This window comes from Neopelma chrysocephalum, unplaced genomic scaffold, assembly GCF_003984885.1.
Source record: "Neopelma chrysocephalum unplaced genomic scaffold, ASM398488v2 Primary Assembly neopelma1_70, whole genome shotgun sequence".
Lineage (NCBI taxonomy): Eukaryota > Metazoa > Chordata > Aves > Passeriformes > Pipridae > Neopelma > Neopelma chrysocephalum.
The window spans coordinates 2,812,177-2,834,821 of NW_020897730.1; the positions used below are offsets into that span (position 1 = coordinate 2,812,177).

The 22,645-nt window shown below is 37.8% G+C and overlaps 1 protein-coding gene across 4 annotated transcripts in view; it reads right to left on the minus strand.

Annotated features, from left to right (window-relative positions):
* Positions 1-2,478: 2,478 nt before the first annotated feature.
* Positions 2,479-22,645, minus strand: part of U2SURP (U2 snRNP associated SURP domain containing) — a 42,894-nt gene continuing 22,727 nt past the window's right edge. For all 4 annotated transcript variants that reach the window (XM_027686031.1, XM_027686030.1, XM_027686032.1 and 1 more), the window contains 12 exons: positions 21,711-21,873; positions 21,143-21,222; positions 20,016-20,103; positions 18,352-18,474; positions 17,317-17,473; positions 16,872-16,967; positions 16,264-16,330; positions 15,164-15,326; positions 7,368-7,478; positions 5,112-5,230; positions 4,167-4,343; positions 2,479-2,993 (listed from right to left, as the gene is read on the minus strand). In XM_027686031.1, coding sequence (XP_027541832.1) covers positions 2,855-2,993; positions 4,167-4,343; positions 5,112-5,230; positions 7,368-7,478; positions 15,164-15,326; positions 16,264-16,330; positions 16,872-16,967; positions 17,317-17,473; positions 18,352-18,474; positions 20,016-20,103; positions 21,143-21,222; positions 21,711-21,873 — 1,483 coding nt within the window. In that variant the 3' untranslated portion in view covers positions 2,479-2,854. The remainder of the gene's footprint in view (positions 2,994-4,166; positions 4,344-5,111; positions 5,231-7,367; positions 7,479-15,163; positions 15,327-16,263; positions 16,331-16,871; positions 16,968-17,316; positions 17,474-18,351; positions 18,475-20,015; positions 20,104-21,142; positions 21,223-21,710; positions 21,874-22,645) is intronic.

A 22,645-nucleotide genomic window follows, 5' to 3' on the forward strand; every position in this document is an offset into this window, starting at 1 on the left:
GACGCTCACAGACTGAGGGGTCCCACAGCATAATGGGCTCTCTTCCTCTACAACCACGGAAACCACTGGGACCACAACTCCCCAGGTCAGAACTTTATTTCACAAGGATTCATCTGAATGCTACTTCCTGAATCCCAGGATCAGTATTTACATTACCCTGTTCACCATTTCACCCCAAAAGGCTGCAGAAACACAAGTCACATAGTAATGCCATACTGTGACTGTACCTTGTCACTGCAACATGATCTGAAGAAAAATATATTGCACAAGCAGCCTAATTTTAAGTCTTGGATATTACCTTGCATATTTTACAAAATATTTGTTACCAGATGCTGTCTCCTTCACGCTCTTCTTTGCAGAAAAGCCAAGCTATAAATGAAACTATAAAAGCAAGGAAGAAATCAACAGAGTAAGGAGGATCAAAAGATGCTCTTTTCTACAGGACAAAAAACCAGGCATTCAGTTAAGGATACAGATTCTTAATTGCTCTTAAGAGACTATTAGGTGAAGAAACAGCTGTTCTAGAGCCCAGGATATGAAGCAAAGAACAAGAAGTACGAGAACAGTATTTAGAAAATAGATACTGAAAAAAGGTATTGCACAATAAAGTGATTACCAAATAAAATCTATTGGGTGTGCTCCTTTAGCTCTCTTGCTACTTGGCTAAAGCCTTTTATAATCACTGATGAGAATTTTATAAAAGCTGAAATAAAAATTAATTATTGAAAAGTCCCTGAAATGCTAAGTGATTTTCTACCCTGAGGGTTTTTAGCTATTAAATGAAATATACAATTGATTCTGCAGATAGAATATTCCTGTGGCAAACCATCTTCAGTCTCACTTGACCCAGAACATTGACATTTATCACTCCTCCACTTATAAACAGCTACAAGATGAAAGTAATAAAGAAGTTAATTGGATCTGAAGTGATTGACTTCCCACTGCAGCCAGGATTCTCCCTGTTCCCAACTGATTTTAGTACCTACTTTTTGCTCCAGAAAGCCTCATCTAGTCTGTGCCAGGTGCAAATACACAGAATTTAGGAAAAAAAAAAATCTGTTTCTAATAGTTTAGCTACCAAAATCTGTGCATCTGAAACACCTTATGTTACAGGAGAAAGAAAAATATAAAAAATAAACTCTGCATATTTCTGAAACAAAGTCTTTATAATGTAATACAAACCAATAAAAGGGGTATTTGTTTCTTATTATCAGTGCATCTATTCAATACCCATTCTATGAAAGTCTTCACAGTACACATGCATTCTCCACATTTTCAGTGCTCCAGATCATCTCAAGGTTCTCATTAGCAAAGAGAATTCTCCACTTAATTCTCACATTTGCAACAATTTATATAATCTTATAACTATGTCTCCCATCAGGAAAAAAAACAGAGAAAATATTTTTTTCCCCAAAGACCTTTTAGATCCTGCTTCTGAAAATGCTGCAATGAGGTTATATACAAGTACAAGGCAAGGTTTTCCCCAGCACATTTACAAATCTCTATGTAAAGCCCGTGGACACCCCAATGTAAGAGCAGGCCCTCATCCAGCACTCTGTGCCTGCAGTGAAGCACAGCTTTTGCTTTTACAAACAGTTCACGAGAGGCCAGATCCCTTTAATTTTATGTTTTTATTACAATATCCCCACACCTCCACATATAAACACTGAGCCCTCCCCGTTCCTCATCCCTCCCCCTCTCCCACCCACGGAAAGGTTGCATGGCAAGAGACCAGGGTGGAGCAATTTAAAGCCACATCAATGCCTAACACACACAACAGGTTTGGAGAAGGGAAAGCCTTTCTCATGAAAAGAAAAAAAGTTAAACAGCCTCTTGATTCAAAATATTAATAAATATGTAATAAAAAATTAATTTTTCCTATTTTGAAGAATTTCCACAACAGAGGAATAAATTCAATAAAATAATGTAAAAGCTGTCCTTTTGGAGTAAAAATCATTTTTAGCAAACAAGAGTGTCCTGGAGGTTGCAATTATTTTATCTATACCTAAGAAGTCACAGAGCCTCAGGGTTGCTGTCCTTTCAGTGTTCCCCATGTGTGCCATGAACTCAGCTCGTTACTGAGCCGTGGTGTGTGTGCTGTACATGCACAGCCATGGGATGGGTCTCTGCAGAGGCCCCTTCTGAAAAACGAACAGAAACATTACTCTGGTGTTACAAATATTCCCTGCAATTAAAATGGAGAAATAGGAAGCAAAGATTTACTTGTAAAGCTTATCAGAGTAAGTACCAGACTGTTCAACTGCTCTTAGAATACAATCTCACAGCAGGAGAGAAAACCCATCCACTGGATTCAGCAGGTGCTTTTATCTGGATAGTCAAACTAGTGAAAACAGGAAAAGAACTGCACTACACTCAAAGGTCCAAGCACCACAGTCTGTCTGAAATACAGGGTACTTCCAAACAAACTCTGCATTCCCTTAGAGATCTGTATCACCAGTGGGGCAAGAAAACAACATCTTCATTTTCTGTTCAGATTTTATTTGAAATCTAATTCGTATTGTCAAAGCTACAAAAAGGGGAACATTTGAGTTATTTCTGCTATGTCACAACATTCTAAAACAAAATATCACTACTGCCAGCAGATCAGTTACACACATTTCTGATGAAACTTCTAAACACAAAAATGTTTCTTTTGGGAAATAGTCACAATGAAGATATTTGTACAATATAAAACAATGACAGGTCTACAGATGCCGATACTCATGAGTATACACGTGCATTCACAAAAAAAAAATAATCAGGAATGCTTTTTTGTTTTTTAACAGACTGTTCAGGCACAAAAACAAAACCGCATTTCCAGTAAGTGACAGCATCATAAAAAATATTAACATTGTCAGTGTTTGCTTTTCTTTGACTTCTTGTGAGATCTGTGAGGAGAACGGGACTGAGACCTGGATTTTTTCCCTGACTTTTTAGGGGATCTGGATCGTGATCTTCTCGATCTTTTGGGTGTCCTGGAGCCAGATGGTGACCTGCAAAAAAAATAAGGTTTTATGTCACACACTAATTGACAACAGCATCTTCTTCTGCAGTTATTTGGCATTCGCTTATTGAGCCAAACAAGGTAGAAAATATTTTTCCCTAGTAAGGGAAAGTAATAGAATGATATCTTGTTTTTGAGAAAAAGGCAATCTTTGCCTTCTAAGTTTTTAGAGTATGTTGAGCTTAAGAGTGCTTAGAATCCACGAGAAAAATAACACCAATTCGTCCTTTAAAGCCACATCAGGAATTCACAACTTTCCACATACGCCTCAACTACCTTGGCTCTTGTAATAATGGCAGCTTATGTCCATATAGAAATGAAAAATTATGTTGAATTGTGTGAAAAGTTAAATACTTTTGATTCTCATCAAACACATTCACTTTGTGATGTAACCCCATAGAACTGGATAAACTTACTGTCATCTAACCCAAACCTAACACATTGATCTAATATAACCAAAATTGAATGACCATTGTATTAACTCTAATGAAAAAACTCCAATGCTTTTCAACTTCTATGTGAAATCCTTACTTATATAAGCACAAGAATCTGATTACTGTCAATATGTACTATGATTTTCTCAGCAGCAAAGGCATTTTCCTCAGCATCACTGAGAAATTTTATATCAATGAGATATTCTACACCTCTAAACCAAGTGGAAGCTGAACTTCCAAGTTTCTAGTTACAGCAGCACTGATACATTAGTAAAATTTCAACTCAAGTTTAACATTAACTAGAGACAAATATTTGTGTCAGTTTGGAGATTAGGAAATACCTAGCTCAGAAACAAAACCCCATAAGAAGTATCTAATCTATACTTTTTTCCCTTAAAAAACAAACTGTGGGAGAGAGGAGCTTCATGTAAGCTCATCATCAGTGTAAAAGACTGCATGCTCACTGTAATTTTAGTGGTTTTATAATAGGAGTACAGAAATTTTAGAAGGGCTACAGAAGACTTGTCCTTTGAAAATAAAAAGCTGAGAAAGCAGCAAGGTGCTGTGGTTTAAAGCAGTATTTCTCAAAATGATCACTAAACATTTAAACAAAACCATCATGAGAGAAAATACTTGAGTATTAAATGTGCTCTGCTAAAACACACACACACAAACCCCACCCAAGACACACCTGTGTGCTTCCCAAAACAGAGAAGATACCAGCTTACCTCTTGCCTTTTTTACTGACATCTCTGGGAGAATCTTTGTGTGATGACCGGGACCGGGAACTCTCTTTGTGGGACCGTTCCGAGCGCTCTGAGCGCTCCGACTTGGGGGACGGGGATTTGGCTCTGCGGCTGCCGCTGCTGCGGGACGGGCTGGGGGACGCGCTGTGCCGCCGCTTCCTGCGGGCAGGGTGGCCACACACACACACACACAGAGGGGAAAACAGGGGTTAAGAAAATTTATCCCTTTCTCTACAGCTTTTCTTTTGCCAGTGTACTGTTATAATAGTTATGCAAATAAAGTGTGTTATTTTATTATTAAAAAAAAAAATCAAGTCCAACGTGTGCGACAGATTTTGCGGAAAAAAAATAAGGCCTGTGAGTCATCTTACAGTGTAAAAACATTCTGCCATAGCTTCCTGAAAAGCAGGGCCTTTTGCCATATCTACACTTAAAACCCCGGCAGAGTTTGGCTATACAAGTATTAGATGATCCAAGTGTACAATCAACTACCCCAAAACCAGCTGATCAGAAGGATTTGCACTGTGAGATGAATAACATTTAAGCTACTACAGATCACTTGTGGTCTGTCCTCAGGACAGTTTTCTGACTAAAACACTGCAGGCAATTCACTGCTACAAGAGTTAACAGACCCTGTTTTCAACTGGTCATCACTTTACATTTCCTCCAAAAGGGGATTCCATTCAAAGGGGTACAGTACCTCACTTGGGGCAGCATAAAAATGACCATTTCTTTACAATCTTGAAGCATGTTTTAATAGCCAAAGCATGTTCATTGTTGTTGGGTGTTTGTTGTTTTGCTTGGGTGCTTTTGTGGTTTTCTTTTAAAATAAGACACATGATACAACGTAATGTCAAGGGCACCATTGCATACAAAGACACTGTGAGGTTTTTCCTCTCATCCATTTCTCTCCAAGGAAAGCCATACCTCTCTTTTCGTGTGGGTGTACATTCCTCCTTTTCCTTCTTATCCTTGGACCTGGTCTCAGACTTTTCCTTGTCCTTTTTGTCTCTGTCCCGTTCTCTTTCCATCTCTTTTTCTTTTTCCTAAATTATTAGAAACATTCATGATCTCAGATGAGGTGGGACTCGTTATTAAAGGCAACCAAGCTGCTCACAAACAGCACAAAAGCACTGAGCACTGATGGAACACAGCACATGACCTGAACTAATGGTCACACCATCCCTGCTCTTCCAACCTTTCCTCCTGCTTCGGACACAGCACAAACATTCACTGGAACACAAACACTAACAAAAATGTGGAAGATGTCACCCTGTGTGAGAAAATCTAAGTATCTAATTGGAAATGAACATTCCTGAATTTTACAATTTTCAGGGAAATGTTACAGCTGTAATAAAATTTTCTGAAGTAAATTAAACATGAAAGAATACCAGAAACTTCTTATATGTATTCAACCTCGTTAGTCCAGACTGAAAACTGAGATAATCTCATAACTACAAGATATTTAAAGACTAAACAAAAATACAAGCAAGATTCTGCAATAACATCTACTCTGTCAAAAACAACTATAAGTCCATTTCTATGCATCAATAGGACCATTTTGGAAGAAAATACCTACCCTGAGTACACCTTATCTGTCACAAATAGAAAATTAACTATAGAAAAATAAACCTAAGCCATCAGCAAGTCTGAACACAGATATTGAGAGATGTGTTTTTTAGTATCAGCATTAAAAAAAAATGCCTTCCATGGCAAAAAATAAACAGATATACCCTGCATACTCCATTAAGAAGATAAAGAAGGGGTGAGTTAGCTAAGTGAAAGAAAGGAGGGAGAGAAAAAAAAAGAAAGAAAAAAACCAAAACAAACAAACAGTAGAGGGAGAGGAAATAACACAAGTGCAGGAAATACCAGAACAGCTACATTCATCTACTCTCACATTTTCTTTACACAGAAGAACCAGTACTACATTACTATTATAAAAATTAACTTTATTAGGGCATTAAAGTAAAAGAAAGTTATTCTCTTAACAACAGGGTTATTACGGTTTTAAAGAACTATTATGATTATCATTAAATATTTCTTAACTATATATTACCTTCATAATTGAAAGTGAAAGAGGTGATTATTAAAAGTCTGAAATATTGTGAGCTGGCTGAACTACTTCAACACAAGGCATCTAAAAATTTATCAGGATTACAATTTCTGCTTGTTTAAGCTACTGTCTCACTAAAAATTCTGTGCTTACTGTATAAAGCATTTTTTTACAGAAAATACTGAGGAAGTCGAAAGTTTTAAGATACAACTACATTTAAAAGGAAAATACTTATAAAAATTAAAGTCTTAACTGCTAATATCAACCTCCAATGTGTACATCTCCTTCAGGGATCAGCTTGCCTAATTTTTACAAGTCTCCTTCTTCAAGGTACTACAGAAAATTGCTTTAGTGAATTAGTCAGATATTGAACCCCAAATAATGCAAATAACAAGCGACAAACACTTGGTGGAAACTGCTTATTTGTACTTAGCTTCCAGGAAACTGCAGGGGTACCTGTCATCCCTGATCTGTCAGGCTGTGAAAGCCACTGTCCCTTACCCTCCCTCACTAAACACACTGTCCAAAGAGGTTCTGTGTTCTTTTGTTGCGTTTCAAAGATTTGAGATCACATGATATCTTATACATGATGATAATTTTTAAAGCCACTGTGACTTCATAGTCCAGAGAGGACTACTGTTAGAATCAGTCACATTTGGGTGAATGTATGAGCTGGAATTGTCCACGAAACTTAGACACTGGAGAATCAGAAACACATATGCTGTACTTAATACTATTCTTTCTCTTCCTTGGGAAGCCTTTAGCACAACAGATCAATTATTAGAAGTAAAATGGAAAGTCTGATGAACATCTTCAGTGGACAGCTCTCCCCTTTTTTTCCCACACCTCAGAGTTTCCTTCATGCAGTAGATCTAGAAGTGATCTCTAAGGTTTCTACACACTCTATGATACCCAACTGTACAGTGTGAAATACTACAGGATTTTGATTAAAAAAGAGATATTATATGTATTCTGCAGAAAGCACTTGGACTTAAACATGCAGTTTGACATTACAGTAGTATTTTAACAAGAACCATGTGTTATTATACTTAATGCCACCTTACATTTGATAAACTCAATAAAAGCCTATCACAGAATCAGAACCAAACATAAAGAACAGTTCTTACCCTCTGGAGCAGCTTGTCTCTATAGTGTTCAACCTGTTCCTGAAAACTCTGGCCTGGTTTCTTGGGTCTTTTCCCAGACTCTAACTCATCCTGAAACTTCATCACCTTAAGCTGTGAAAATAATACTGACCATTAGGTTATTGGACTTATTATTATCCAGTTAGGCAGGTGGCTGAAAATGAAATTTCCATGATTTATAATCTGTGTTCTTCATTCTTTCTACACAAGCTTGTGCATAGAGATAGTAAATTTATTTAAACTGGATCAAAGTAACAAAACCCCACACTCATCTGCAGGCACCTGCAGTTGTTCACAGACATGGTAAGAACTAAAAATAGAGGGATTTTTTTCTGTTGTTCTACTACATTCTGTCCCCACCGTTAGAACACTGCACCCTTGTATTTCTTTGGTCATTATCTGGTTTTTTGCTTTCAAAATGAAATCATTTCCTGCAGGTGTCAATGAATTCTTTCAACTTCTCTTGTCTACTCCAAGGTTCCCTTCAGAAATTGTCTTTTTTTCCATTTAACCCTAAATATTAAAATCAAATGACTGACATAATTAGGACATAAAACAAACGCATCTCTTCAGGGCTATTTGCACAGAGTGGCTGATTTGAAAGAACTGATTTTTACTAACATAATACTCTTTCATGTGCTGTCAAGCTTAGCAACAAAATTCAGTTCAAAAGTGCTGCTAAATGTAACACTAAATTTACTGCAGTATCCCAGCAGAGTCACAAAGTTAAGTAAATGTCAGAATTTTTCCCTGTGTTGTTTTCAGGGTTTTTTTGGTTTGGTTTTTTTTTTTGGTCTGGATGCACTAAAACCTTTCTCCAAGTTGATTCGCATCATGAAACTTCACTCATATCTCTTGTCAATCCTTCATTCCTAGTGACATGTCCTTGTACAAACAATCCTTCAATTTTTTTGGAGGAGAAGTTGTCTCTTTTGGGGGTGGATGGGAAGGAACTTGGTAATAAGTCAGGTTGTATTTGTCAGCCCTCTTCCAAATGCTTATGCTCTGACCCTCTTGCATTTTCTGTTTCAATTCTGACCTGCAGAGTTGTATATGAGTAGATTTTTCCAGTGCTCAAGGTTTTATTTTTAGTGAACACACAGAATTGGTTTTCAGAATTGGTTTAGAAACATTTAATTTTTCCACACTGAAAACACACAAAGGAAAAGACTTTGCAATTGCGTCCATTTTGATTATCTGAAAAGATCTTATTCTCTATTTCCTAATATGAAGTAGGCACAAAAATCAAACCCCAAAGGTTTTTTCTTCCCTCTCAAAAATAGCAGGCCAGGCTGGATACCATATATTCCAATTAGCCCCTCCAGTTACTGACAGAGAAAGGAAAGGTATCACAAAAACAAACTAATTACAAGAACAAATACGTTAAGAAGCATAAAATCCAAGCAAGGATAAGACTATTTTGAGCAAGATCCCCTTCCCCTTCAGCTACAGAGCTTATGCCTGGAACACCTTTTTCATTTTAGTCTCAAATATAATGGAGCAACTCACTTTGGGGGAAAAAATTAAAGACAAGAACCCCTCACCACTGTTACCTGATACCACAGTAAATTTCTGTCAACTGTTCTGCTTCCTTCCCTCCCTCCCAGAGCAGGCTCTACCTGCCCTTGAGCATTTTTCCTTACAATTCAGCCAAATAAATTGTCAGCAGCCAACGGAAAACTGACATCACCATTTGTCACATACCACCGTCCATAAAGGCATTTTTTCTTCTTGCCCCCTTCAAATGCACACGTTTCAAAGGCAGGAAAACCTTTTGGAACCATATACTCAGTGCCCCCATGCACCCCCTGTTCTGGTAAGAAGTGAGGATTGCATTCCCTACCACCATGTACACTCCAAGGTCATCAGTACTGAACAGGAGCACAGAGGAGGCTCAGTTGATCCAGAAAGCCTCTTGGGCTGTCCTGGTATGAACATGCCCATAGCACCTCAACTTTGTTTTCCCAAGCAAATCACCCTGATAATTTAAAACACAAAACAAACAAAAAACTCAAACCAGCAAAAGCCCACAAAAACCCCATCCTTATAAGATTTTATTCCTTTACATATTTAGCCAACAAAGCTGTGACACTGTTTAACCATATTTTGAAAGCAAGGAAGCCTAAGTCTATAGCCAAAACTAACCTGAGATGAAAATAAACGAGGTGTCCAAACAAAAGGCTTTATTTGATTTAATAAGCTAAACTGGACCCAAAAAAATGATGCCATGCATAGCACACAACCCACTGCTGGCATGACATTTGAAATGGTAAAAGGAACTATTTGTATGTAACTTCTCCAGCCACTGTGGGTGGAGGGGGCAGGCTGAAGGTGGTCATTGGCAGGTGAACAGAGGAAGAGAGAAAATAGGAAAAGCCTGTACTACAGTAAGTACTCACTCAACACCTCCCCAGGCTCCAACTATGGTGAGATCATATGGTTTCCTGAGACAGCTGTGGTCTGTTACAGACCCATCATCAATGGATCTCTCCTCTACACACTCGCTGTATCTCCCTTTAAACTGTAAACTGACTCCTTTCAGAAAGATGCTGTGGGCACAGGAAATCAGCTCCAGCACATCCCCTGGAAAAGGCGACTGAGTGTTCCAAAATGCTGAGATGGTATCAACAGCTCACTAAAGAAAGGTCAGGCTCTTCCACCTTCCTTCTCCATTCCTGCACTCCAAGCACAGGATTTCCCTTCCACCCTGCCCTTGCAGCAGCCGCAGTGCTTGGCTGAGTCTTCCATAAACCAGATCAATTCACTATCCCAGCAGAAGCCCACCCTTACCCCCGGCTTCAATCTTCCCTCCAGCAGTGAGATGTATTGGGTCAGGGAAAGAATGAGCAAGTGCCAGAGTTCACAGGATCGGGATGTTCCCTCACCCAGCAGAGGTGAGCAGTTAAACAGATCAGCTCATCCTACACCTTCATGTATAGAGCCTTTTGTTATTTTCTCTAACACATCACCACTGTAACTATGTTTTAAAAGGAATTACTTAGGTCCCAAAATCTACAGAATTCTCTAAAGAATTGCACTCAGAATTACTATATGAACTTAGACACTTGATTACTCCTTTCACTATTTCACTATTCATTGTACCCTGGCCAGAGTGAACAACCTTCTTACAATCTTTTCCTGCAGAGGACCTGATGCTCTTATTCCTATCACACAGTTCCAGATACTCTCCCAGGAAAATGAGATCCTTAATACTTAGGCTTAAATCTCCCAATTCATCTAATTGATGAATTTTGTAAGCATTTCACTTTGTAAACCTGCATTTAGAAAGAACTAATATATTCTCATTGCACTGGCTATTCTTTAACTATTCTTGTCCAACAGACAGGAACTGTTAAGCCTGTTCATCCTTAGGAACAAATACATTGACTTTTATCTGGACTCTCTCCAAAGTCAGTAGGATAAAATGGAAGGGGAAAATTTTTCAAAACTCTGTGCCAAAACTTTTCAGTACTAATTCCTTAGACAGAGCAGCCTCCCACAGCAGAGTTTATAGTCTTCAGAGACTGCAGTGCAGAAGTGTCAGATATCCATGAAGTTCTTGTGAGCGACCGCTACCAAATACTCCCATGCTGGGATCACATTTCCCACTCACAGGAGGAGGTCCCTCATAAGCTCCAGATAAACAGCTCCACAACATGAGCCTTCTCTGTTGGTTCTCATCCTGAAACTTCTCCCCTCTCTCCTCAAACTCATTTGAAGAGAGTTTAAAAGGTTCAGGTGCTCCTGGAAGGTGAGGCCTTGATTACAGCCCACCCAGGAAGCAAGCAAGCTAAAGGAAAGGGTGACACCTTGCTGCCACGGCTCAGGGAAACCACAGACTGCTGCAAACTGAAGCTCTGCTTTGTGTACTTTGACAGCAACAGGTGTGATGTTTCCTTACTTAAAACTAATATGCTTTCAAAAACTGCCCTTGGTTTTCTTATCTGTTGCTGATACTGTCTGAGCCCATACACAGGGTCTTTTCCACAAGAGGTCACTCCACAGTTACACAGCCTCAGAGCTGACGGGGCCAGGTTCAAAATAACTAGTTCAAGGTAAATTAGCTGCATACTGCATATTAGCATGAACTAGGAAGTTCATCATCAGATACTTGATGAAAGATAGGAATTTCTACTTGATAAGTAGTTGCATTCAAATGTAGACTAATTACAGACAGGACAGACATCCAAGCAGACCAAAGTGTTTTGATTTTCCTCAGAACAGCCTTGCCCCAACAGTGGCTGTCACAAGTCCTAGACTTTGCCAGAAGCAGAGAAAAATATTTCTTTGAAAGCTTGATTTTTCCAGCAAGTCTACGAACAGTGGAATTTCTGCAGCTACAGTATTATCAACAACAGATGACAGATATACTGATGTACACATGTGAAATACCTCCTCTGCCATAACAGCCCTCTGGCATGCTCAGCCACACTCACAGGTTGCCAAGTGTCTCCAAGCCAAGCAATTCCTTGCTTTTGGCTTTGTGTAAAATAGAAATACATTCAAAGATTTAAAATAGACCAAAATCTTCTGAATAGTCATCATCTTCTAAGAACAACTGCTATAAATAGCAAAACTATCAGTTAAGCAAGAGCCAATTGGTCTCATCTGTTATTATTAAATCAGTAAGATATTTAATAGGGTATCTTTTTGTCATTTTTGCAGCAGCCTCAAATGAACCAGGTACAGAAACAGGCCAAAGGGTTATATTGTTCTAGTGATGATTACAAGCCTCAAACAGCTCCTATGACCTGATAAACAAATACACAAAAGTTGAGTATTCTTCACACTAAGCACCATAATCCAGAGAAAGAAATAAAGGAAACTGTATGGACCTTCAGTTTCTTGACAAAGGCAGCCACCTTTCCCTTGGGACATCCACTTTGGCTCTTTGGCTCTTGGCAGAAAAATAAATTGGACCTCAAATACCATGACACATTTGGGGCAGGGGGTGTTTGGTGTGGAACATCTCTGTTTGTGCACTGGGCAGAGGGCACTGACAGAGCACAGACGCAGGAGGGTGTAACAGGATCCTCCCTGCAGCTCCTGGAGCTCAGAAAGGATGAACAGGATGACTCAAGACCATTAGTTTTCTACCTCAGTCAAAAGCTACTTTGAGGTCTCAGGTGGCCAACACAAAGGTGAGTAAAGGCAGCTACTAAAGTGAACTAAAAGAGGACTAAAACCCTGTTTGACCCTGGAAGCATGGATATGTCTGGATTTGTGAAGAGCCTGCCTCCTGCTGCAGATGAAGCCTGTGCTGTGCTTTCTGTTTGGAGTAGGATTATAAAACCCTGTGCAGCAAGGTGGAGACAGAAGTAAAGTACCTTAGAGAAAGGTCCAAGGAGGACAATGCTGCTTTATTTTGTCTGAGTTTCCGACCACTCTGAGGAAACAAAATGACCAATTTAAACAACAAAATTCCCATTTTTCTACCACTTCACAGCACTGAGGTCTCTTTACAAAGAGGAATACACCTTTCTTTTATACGTCACAGGGTGGGGGAAGACACACACCTATACAGCACCGTAAAGACCATTCTGAAATTTGAGTAGTAAATGCTGTAAAGTGCCAATCTTTCCACACTTAAAAATACAGGTGAGAAATCAGTGTTCTTTAGTGTTATAGGAAAGCCTCTGCTCTTGCTAAATTCTGGAAAGAATTCACACTCAGAAGGATTAAGAGGAGTACCAGGGAAGGCAAACAAAAGGTTACTAACTTGCCTCCTCTGAGGGCACCGTCTGATTGCTGTGGCCAAAGTTTGTTTCTTACTGCACTTTCCCCTCCCGGCTGACAAGCTTAATTTACTGACTGTGCCAAGAGAAAGAATTCTTGTTTGTATCCATGAATTTCCAAAAAGTGCATGAAAAAAATCTGTTTCAGCTTCCCTGGTTGTCATTGTGTAGATTGTTAGAGAATCAGACTGCCAATTTTTTTGCCAAAGATTTTACACATTTTTTACAGTGTATATTAGATGGCATAACTGTTAAAGCTGGTAATTGGCTGTTTTTTCCTCAGTTCCTTCCCTCAAATTTAATAATGGATGTGGGTTTTGGCAGGGATTGGGTACATACTAAGAAGAAACTTTGAGTGTGAATGCTTTAAAGTAGCACAGGGAGTACTTTCCTGCCAACGACAAACTTGAGGAGAAATTTTAGTACTCCTACATAGTGTCTGAAATGTTCTGAAAATGAAAAAAAATTGCTCTACTCTCCTTTCCTGGCAATTCTGAAAGTCTGAAACCAAGATGGCAATTTACTTACAAAATAAAATTAAATGCAAACCTGTGCTTGAAAACCTCAAATATTTGCCACCTAAAACTGTTCCTGAGAGGATACATTGAGGAAAGAACTTAAATCACTCGAGCACTGTAAAACTGCCAATGGTTAAAGTAAATCACTTCCTAAACTGCCTCCACAAGTGCCAGGGTAACATCTCTAAAACAGATACACAATCTGAGAGGAGCCCTTTCCATAACTGCTACGATCAATATTACAGCAATGTGAAAATTAGTTTCACTTGTACTTTCATTAGTCTAACATGTATTTTCTACAAAAATACTGCCACCATGAGTCGGGTCAGACATAAATCCCATTCAGCTTTTCTCAAATGCAGACTTTACTCACTTAGTATGGCTACACATCACAAACTTTCAAACTGCTATGCAAAGCAAGAAATTTCTAAGTGCTTAGTTAGAGTCTATTAATTCCAATAAAATCTGAATTATTAAACAGAGACATATTTGAGAGAAACAACAGTTGTGACATTTTAAAATATTACTGCCTAAGCATCTTAATATAATATTACAAGGCTTTCCTAATGTCTGATTTCAACTAACTAGCACGTTATAGCATAAACAGGCAGGCAGCCACAATTCCACCTTCAAAACATTACCCAAGTTATAACCTGCCACTTGGAGATGCTACAACTGCAATCAGTAGTTTAGCAGCTTCTTAATATCATTTAAATGCACTGAGCAGAAGGTACAAGAATTTCAGTATTAAAACCCAAGGTACACTGAATAGAGAGTACAAGCTGGAAAGCCACAGTTTTAAACTGGTTTTGTTTCTTGCGTGGCATGGTGTGTCAAAAGGGCTTCACTGCTAGACAGGGGTCGTGCTAAATTCCAGTTCTAGTTCCATTCTCAGTAAAACACGAGCTCAGAAACCAGCAGGAAGCCATAACAACCTGTGCTACACTGACACCTACGCTTGGAGAAAGAGAGAAGAGCCAGTGAGCCCTACAAACAGCATGTAGGTCTTCAATTGAAGTATCACATTTCCAGGACTACCTGGGTTAGTTGCATCTACTTCTTTGTTTGATGGCTGACACAGTGAAAAGAGACACTTTTAAATGCAATAAAATACAGACACTTGGAGGCAAGAAACAGAAAGAACGAGAAAGGTATAGGACTAAGGCCACATCCAAAAGTCACTCCCATTTGCCAAGAGGAGGAAAGTGTACAGGGACCCAAGCAATCTAAGGCTACCAGTGGTACTGAAACAGGACACTGAAAAGGAACAGTAATTCTCAACATGCAATATCCCCTGACTCAATTTTTCATTTTTTCCCGTGTTATTCTGAAAGTCAAAACCAGGCAAGGCAAGGCTGTGAATGAATATACCTGTACAAAAATACACCGGACTGAAAAAAAGAACCACTATATGACAGACTATAATTATTTCAGTTAAAATAACCCCCTGTCATATGTAGAGAACTCAGGGTGGGGTAAGGATTGGAAAGGTCCAGAAGGGTGGCACAGAACACCACCTGCTCACCTCTATCTCTCGGAGTTTGGCACGCTTCTCTTCACTCATTTCCGAATATTTGACCGATGACTTGGATTCAGGCATTTCTTCTTTAATAGGATTGGAATACATGTGTTGCTCTTCTGACTTAGAACTCTGAGTGTCTTCCTCATCTTCACTTTCTTCTTCTTGACTTTACAGGAAACATACAGAATTGAGATGTAACAGATAATTAAGTATATATAAAATTTACTATTTCCTACTTAGTTTCTATGATTAGTTACTAGTTTTGAAATCTCTTAAGTAAGATTAAGTTATGTAAAAAGTCTGCAGCTACAAATCAGTCTCCATCTGCGAGAGTATTTTAACTAAATTGTTAGTTTTTATAATGTACACTGCTCTCAGCATGCAGAAGAACTCAGGAAATTCATGGTCATCAAATACATACCTACCTCAGCTACAAAACAAACCCACTGCCTCCACAAAATCTCTTAAAGTGCTGTAATTGTGCTCTTCAGGTATAGTAAGTTTAATAAAAGAAAAAAAACTGCAACACTTTTGCTTTTGGGAGATAAACCTGGGACACGGCAGATACCCAAAATGATATTCCCAGCCTGGCCACTAGAGTGCTGCAGGACTACACACAGTGCAGGCAGGTTTTTACAGCACTAACAGATGCTCTCAGTCGCCTGAAGAGCAAAGTAAAAGACTACTCAAAACCAACTTCTGCAGGCAGGATCCTACCAGCATCCAACATACACACACCTCAGAATATTATTCACTGCGTTTGTCTCAAAAGCAAAAGGCAGACGTTTAGATACATTCCTATACACCTAATAACAAGATTTCCATACTACTGCCTTAGCTCTTGCCATTTGATATTAAATTATCAAATCAGCATCGATCTAAAGATTTTAGTTAACAACTCTACCAAAAGGTGTAAATTATCATGTTAGAAAAAAATTATGGGGGCTGAAAGCATGCTGCACAAAAATCCTGATCTTTCTCCATCTTCTTATTTTCCTACTTTCAAAATTTCATGTTTGTTCTGCTCTTGCAATACATATCTATCTTATAGACACTCAATTCATAAAATGAGTATGTTTTCATCAGAATGAAGAAGTATTTACTTTTGAATTTCCTCCTCCTCAGATTCTTCATGTTGGTCAAAAAGCTCCCACTTAGAAGTAGTAACAGCTGGAAGAGACAGTAAGATAATTTTAACAACAAAAACCCCCACCAATTAATCAGAAAATTAGTATTTGTAGTCATAATAAGAACTACAATGTGGTAAAATTTACTTAATGCACTTAATACAGACTTTCTATTTCACAGAAATACTCAAACCAGCCCAGTAGCAGAATATTTACTATTCACAGAGCTATTCACTTACAATGCATATCATGTCTTGGTGAGTCCTTTAAAAGTAGACAAGTATTTGTCAGCTTGTAAAATATAATCTTCCAAACCAAGATGTGAAAAGACTGCCAACCACATACCCAGGTTTTTTTTGATTTCAATATTTATTCTTAATGAACTGGAAATTATTTTTAAAGGTTGATAGGTTATTGAAGTAGAACAACCAAAACAGAAAACAGTATCTCCCTTTTTTGGTTAAAACTTCAGTGAACAAGTTACAGCTGAAAATTTTACTGTGTTAGCACAGAAAAGCTGAAAAGAATCATTACATAGGTGACATTATGCTTTCAGTTTACTTAGAAAAGCAATCAAAACTAACCTTGAGCTTCCAGTTCTGATTCATCCACTGCTTCCCACTTTGAAGGGGCGACTTTAAATATAGGCTCATTCTTTTTTGAGTCTTCAGTTGTATCCACTGTTGGAGAAAGACACAGAAAAATAACTTCCAAAGCTCATCAAAAGCTGAAACCAAAAAACACTAAGATAACAATCAGAATGAAATACTGAAACAGATACCATCTTATTATTTGCAAAGAAAAAAAACCAGGATTTGGAACCTGATGTGTATGACATCAGAAGACACCTCCTGTGCTTCTGAAGCAATTATGAACTTAAAGCAGGAGGGCAAACTGAAGTTAATCAATTCAACATCTCACAAAGCTACATGCCACATCAATTCTTGGCTGTATTTGTAAAAACTACTCAGGAAAAAAAGATCAAAGACTGAAGATTCAAATTGAAAGTAAAGTTGAAACATTTCGTACAAGGAACTCCATCAAGATCATCATCCAGCGATTTAATTGGGACTCCATCCAGATCATCAATAGGAGCAGCATCAATAGGAATTCCATCCACATCTTCTAGTGGAGCACCATCAAGCTCTTCCTCAATGGGAGCACCATCAAGGTCATCTGGTACTTCCTGAAAGCAAACAATAATTAATTTTTTCAAATGCAAATCTACATTGCTTTTCTTTAGTTCTCCAATTATCAAATCATTCCTTTTTAAAGAAGTACTTTTAAAAATACCAAAACCTCAAAAACCTCAACTTTAACAATTTTTGTTAACAAGTTTATTGTAGAGGAAATAATACAACAATATCCTCTTTTTAAAATTATAGGGAGGAACTTGGAATTTGTCCACAATGTACTGGAAGCTTTGCAATACCTATATTCAAAAGAAAAGATGTTAAATGGGGGTTTAGCTCAAAATGAGTCAATTAGACAAATTATACTTACTAGATATGAATGATTTCCTAAGACCAGTAAAATGAACAACTGACAGAAATCAACTATTTAGCAGGAACACACATAAATTATGAACACAGCTACATATTCTAACTTGTTAGGCACAGGCATTGTCCGTACACACGCTAACCCTGCTCCTCTGCTAAGAGAAATAAGTTGCCCTTCCAGTTATACTGTGGGTCTCCCTCCCGCTGTTCTGAAAGGCATGTTTCCACACACTTACAATGCCTGAAATTCCACTCAAAATTCAGATATTACAAAGTATTTCCAATACAAAGGAAATACCTGTCATTCTGCACTAGTCTTTGCTCTGAAATGGTTTCACAACACAGCCACACCACAGCACTTCATCTACAAGCCAGAAATTCATAAACAGATTAAACAATATTTGCATTTGAAAATATGTTACACCTGTATTTAAGAGCAAGGACTTGGATGAAGGAAAGGTTTAGTCACCCTAAAAGAGACAGTAAAATAACCCTTGCCAGCCCTGCTTTATATTTACACATCTTTTCCCTGCCACCCCCAAGCATCATCACTGAGGTCACTCACCTCTGTTTCTTTATCTTCCATGATGTTTACAAGCCCCAAGAAAATATTCTGTAGTTTGATCAGAAATGGCTCTGGATAGATTGCCCAGTCCTCCCATGCTCGGAAGCATGTCATTACCCGTTGCTAGAAGCAAGGGAAAAAAAAAAAGCTAATAAATTTGTATTAAGAAATTTTAAGTGATGGGAAATAGACCACAGAAACCTACTATTGCAGAGCTGCTCCTAAGTAGTTCCATACTAAAGTATATTACAGTGACACCATGCTGGGCAAGACTAGTTATTTTACAAAAATACATATATAGAAACTACTTTTTATAAAATCTCACTTGGATTTCATTTTCCCTTTAAATTCCTGTTACATTATCCATTTCAGCTGTTCACAGTTCTCTCCTGACAGTAAGTTTCATTCTGTCCCAATGTTCAAAGCAGGTGCCTCTACTAAAAGAGAAAACTTTCTCTTTATAAATAAAAGAGAAATCTTTCTCTTTATAAAATAAAATAACTAAAATTAACATTGGCTTATACATATTACTGAATGTTGGGAAGAGAATGTTCTGGGGAGACCTTACTGCCCCTTCAGCACCTAAAGGGCCTACAAGAAAGCTGGAAAGGGACTTTTTATGAGGGTATATTGTGACAGGACAAGGGATAATGGCTTTAAACTGAAAGGTTTAGATCAGATATTAGCAAGAAATTCTTCAGGTGAAGGTGGTGAGGCACTGGAACAGGTTGTCCAGAGAAGCTGTGGCTGTCCCATGCCTGAAAGTGTTCAAGGCCAGGCTGGGTGGGGCTCTGAGCAACCTGCTCTAGTGAAAGGCGTCCCTGCCCATGTTAAGGTCCCTTCCAACCCAAATCATTCCACGATTTTTTGTAGAGGTGAAGCATATTTGAAATGACGGGTTTCAGTTCAAGTTTGAAACATTAAATGTAACTGAAGATGTAGATATAAAAAAGTTATCTACTGCCTCTGTTATAATTTAACAAATAGTTTTAAAATAGCAGTTAAGAAATTGATTCTCAGTCTAGAGCAACTGAGAGCAAAGAAAGCAGGACAACCAGGATAAAGACCTTAATACAGAAAAAACTAACTACCCTGTCAGCTTTGTATTTAAAGCTTCTGACTGAAAAACAAAGAAGAATAAAGAAGTGCAGAGGCATCTTGGAAATTGGAGAATGAAAGGTAGGCCAAGCATGAGAACCGTGAGAAGCAGAGCACTTTATCTCAAAAATCACTCTCAACTACCCATGGTCAGACTGGTTATCAGAAATCTAAAAATAAAGCCTATCACAAAAACATTTAAAAGTAACTTTATGCTGTTCTGTCCAGGAGTTTCTTTCCACACTGAGCACCCAAGTTTATTTTTGAAATTGAAATAGAGGTGGTCCAAAAATAATAAGAAAGCTAGAAGGCCCTGTCTGTAATTTAAGTATTAGATAGATATCCTCTCAACTCCACAACTGTACATCTACCTGTACACTTCAGGTGGAAGATGTTAATTTTCTTCCTTAATTTGAAGGCTATCCTTGCAAAAGAGAAAACTCTTTTTTTTTAAAGCCTAATTAGGAACCTCGATGTCTAAGCCACTTATCATAGTATGCAATCGCTTGTGCAGGACATCTATTTATATGACTTCTATGTCATGTAAATAACAATGAAATACATACCTTGAAATTTTCAGACTGTAAATGGCCTTGTATTGTACGGTAAGTAGCATTGAGATCAGAGAATATCTGACATAATTTTGTTTCAAAACTAGAATTAAACATATACATTTCTTTAGTTAAACTTTGTAATATATGTTTCTGGACATACATAATTCATGAAAATACCTGGGACACAGGACTCAAAAGCACAAGGTTCTGATCCCTACTGTAGCCATGAACTGAACTATAAAGCAAATATGATTACTATATATCAAATCACCTTGGACAACAACAGAACTGTGAAGGGAGATCTTCACATCTGCTGCAGTCTCTTTATACACCCTGGAAAGACTGGAGGACAATAAAAGGAGTTTTACAACCTTAAATACAGTGAAAGAATTGTCTCAAAATGCAATTTGTATTTTATTTGTTTTAAATCTTAGTTATGTTTCTATTCTAGTTTACTCAGTGAGGCTCTCAGTGAAAGCACAGTGAGCAACAGCTGCCTGACTTCCCTTGAGCTTCTCTCAATGTGCAAAAAATAAACCAGCACAGCACAGACACACTGCAACAGGAAACATCAACTGCAATCTCTGGAGTTCCATAACATGCTGAATATTTCCCATCATGCTGCCATAGCATCTGAGAGACTCCAGGAGTAGACACAAACATCTAGTAAGACAAAGATACTGTCCCTCGGACATTTTTCCTAAATTCTGCTCAGCACCTTAGAAATAAAGTACATAATCCCCTCGTACCTTCTGCAAAGTTCACAGGGAGTTGAAACCCCCACACTTTAATAAAAATAAATCTGTTTCAAAATTTTACTTCTTTGCATGAATTCTTTGCTATACCACATCTTGAATATTAGCTACAGGCTCTTTCTGTAAAGAGGCACATGCATTATGCTCACCTTTATGGAGTTCCATGCAAGTGCTCCCTTACATAGGGCATATACATTTTTTGCATTACCAACATGCTACATCTTATACATTTTCATGCAAACAGATATAGATAACATCAGTCTGTAATAGCAGCATCATAGAAAAGTTTGAATTTCTCTACAACCACGTTTATCCAGAGATGTACATACAGAGATGAATATAAGAATTTTTTTAACTGCCAATCGCCTAAAATATTATACTTACAATTTTCTATAGTAGGAAGCATTGGCAACTTTAGCTGAAGAGTTGTATAACACATCTGACACCAGATACAATCTTGCAATCTGCAATAAAGAACCTTCAAATTAACTCCAGTTTAAATTATCCTGAGAACATGTGCATGTTTCCAGAAAGGATACAACACAGCTTTAACTGTCTAGAAGTACCTAATTAGAACTAAGTGTAGCACAGCTATATTATTAATACACGTGCTAAGAGGAAATTAGCCCCCTGTTATGCTTGAGGGTACTAACTAACATATTAACACAGTATTACAAAGGAGAAATCACAACATTCCAATTTTAACTGCCTTGTTTGAACAGATCATTTTCAACTTCCCAGTAAGGCAGAACATTGTTTACAAGCAAGTCCAGAAAAATTAAAAATATGTAACAAAACTCCAGGAAAAAAGCATATTTAAATCCAAGCCCACATTTTAGTACAAAACCTCAACATTATCTGAAACTTATGAAATAATGCTTACAAATTATATGCTCATGCTGCTAAGTGAGCTCTTCCCCCAAAAAATCGAGAACGTAGAAAATCTACACACCTTCTTAGGAAGAGGAGTCTTGAGAATGGACAGTGATTCTGTGATGCAGTCAACAATTTCTTCAGCAGCTTCCGCATTATTTAGACAGAAAACCATTGCATCACCAATATCATTCTTCCGAGGGGTTAATCCACGGAGAATTTCCTCTAGTTTGTCCCTCTGTCTGAAATAGCAGGAATTTCAACACTTTCAATATAAAACTAAAGGTACTTTGGGGAATTTTCATTTAATGACTTTTTAATTTTCCATCTTTAGAAGAAAAGCAATTTTAAATGTTTTTATATTCCATTACCTCAGTTCTTTCAGTGGCTCATGAATTTATGCATCAACATTACATAAAGCACAAAAAATTCCCACTCAAGTCTTGACTACATAGAGAAATCAAGGAAAAATAACTGAGAAATACCTAATGCAACACATCAGTTTCTCTAATAAGGTAATTATCTTTTTGGATTTAGTTTAAGCCTAAACCAAACCGGACAAATCTAAAGCATAAAAGTAATTTCTAGAGTAAGAAACACTAGATTCAGAAAACCAGTAAAAAACAATTACATCACATTTTCCCTGACCTCCACATTTAGAGAACATTCTCAAAAAAGTATCCTTTTGAGCCTTTCCAAAAGAAGGTATAAGAAATAAATGTGAATTAAAACCTTCAAAACTGTGACTGGTATAGTGACTATGCTGAGAAGAATAAAATGAGAAAAAAAAATCCATATGCTAATAACAGTTGGAACAACAGCAGCACAATTAAGAAAACCAGATTTCTATTTCCACTAGCACAGCAACCCCCAGCACACTGACAATTCACAGCAAAGAACTGGTGATCTGGCTCTTCCTGCTTATTAATAGCTGTTCCCAATTTTTATTCCTGATCAACAGCATCAATAAGTTTAAGATTATAATAACTGTTTAGCTCTTGAAGTGTTGGGAAA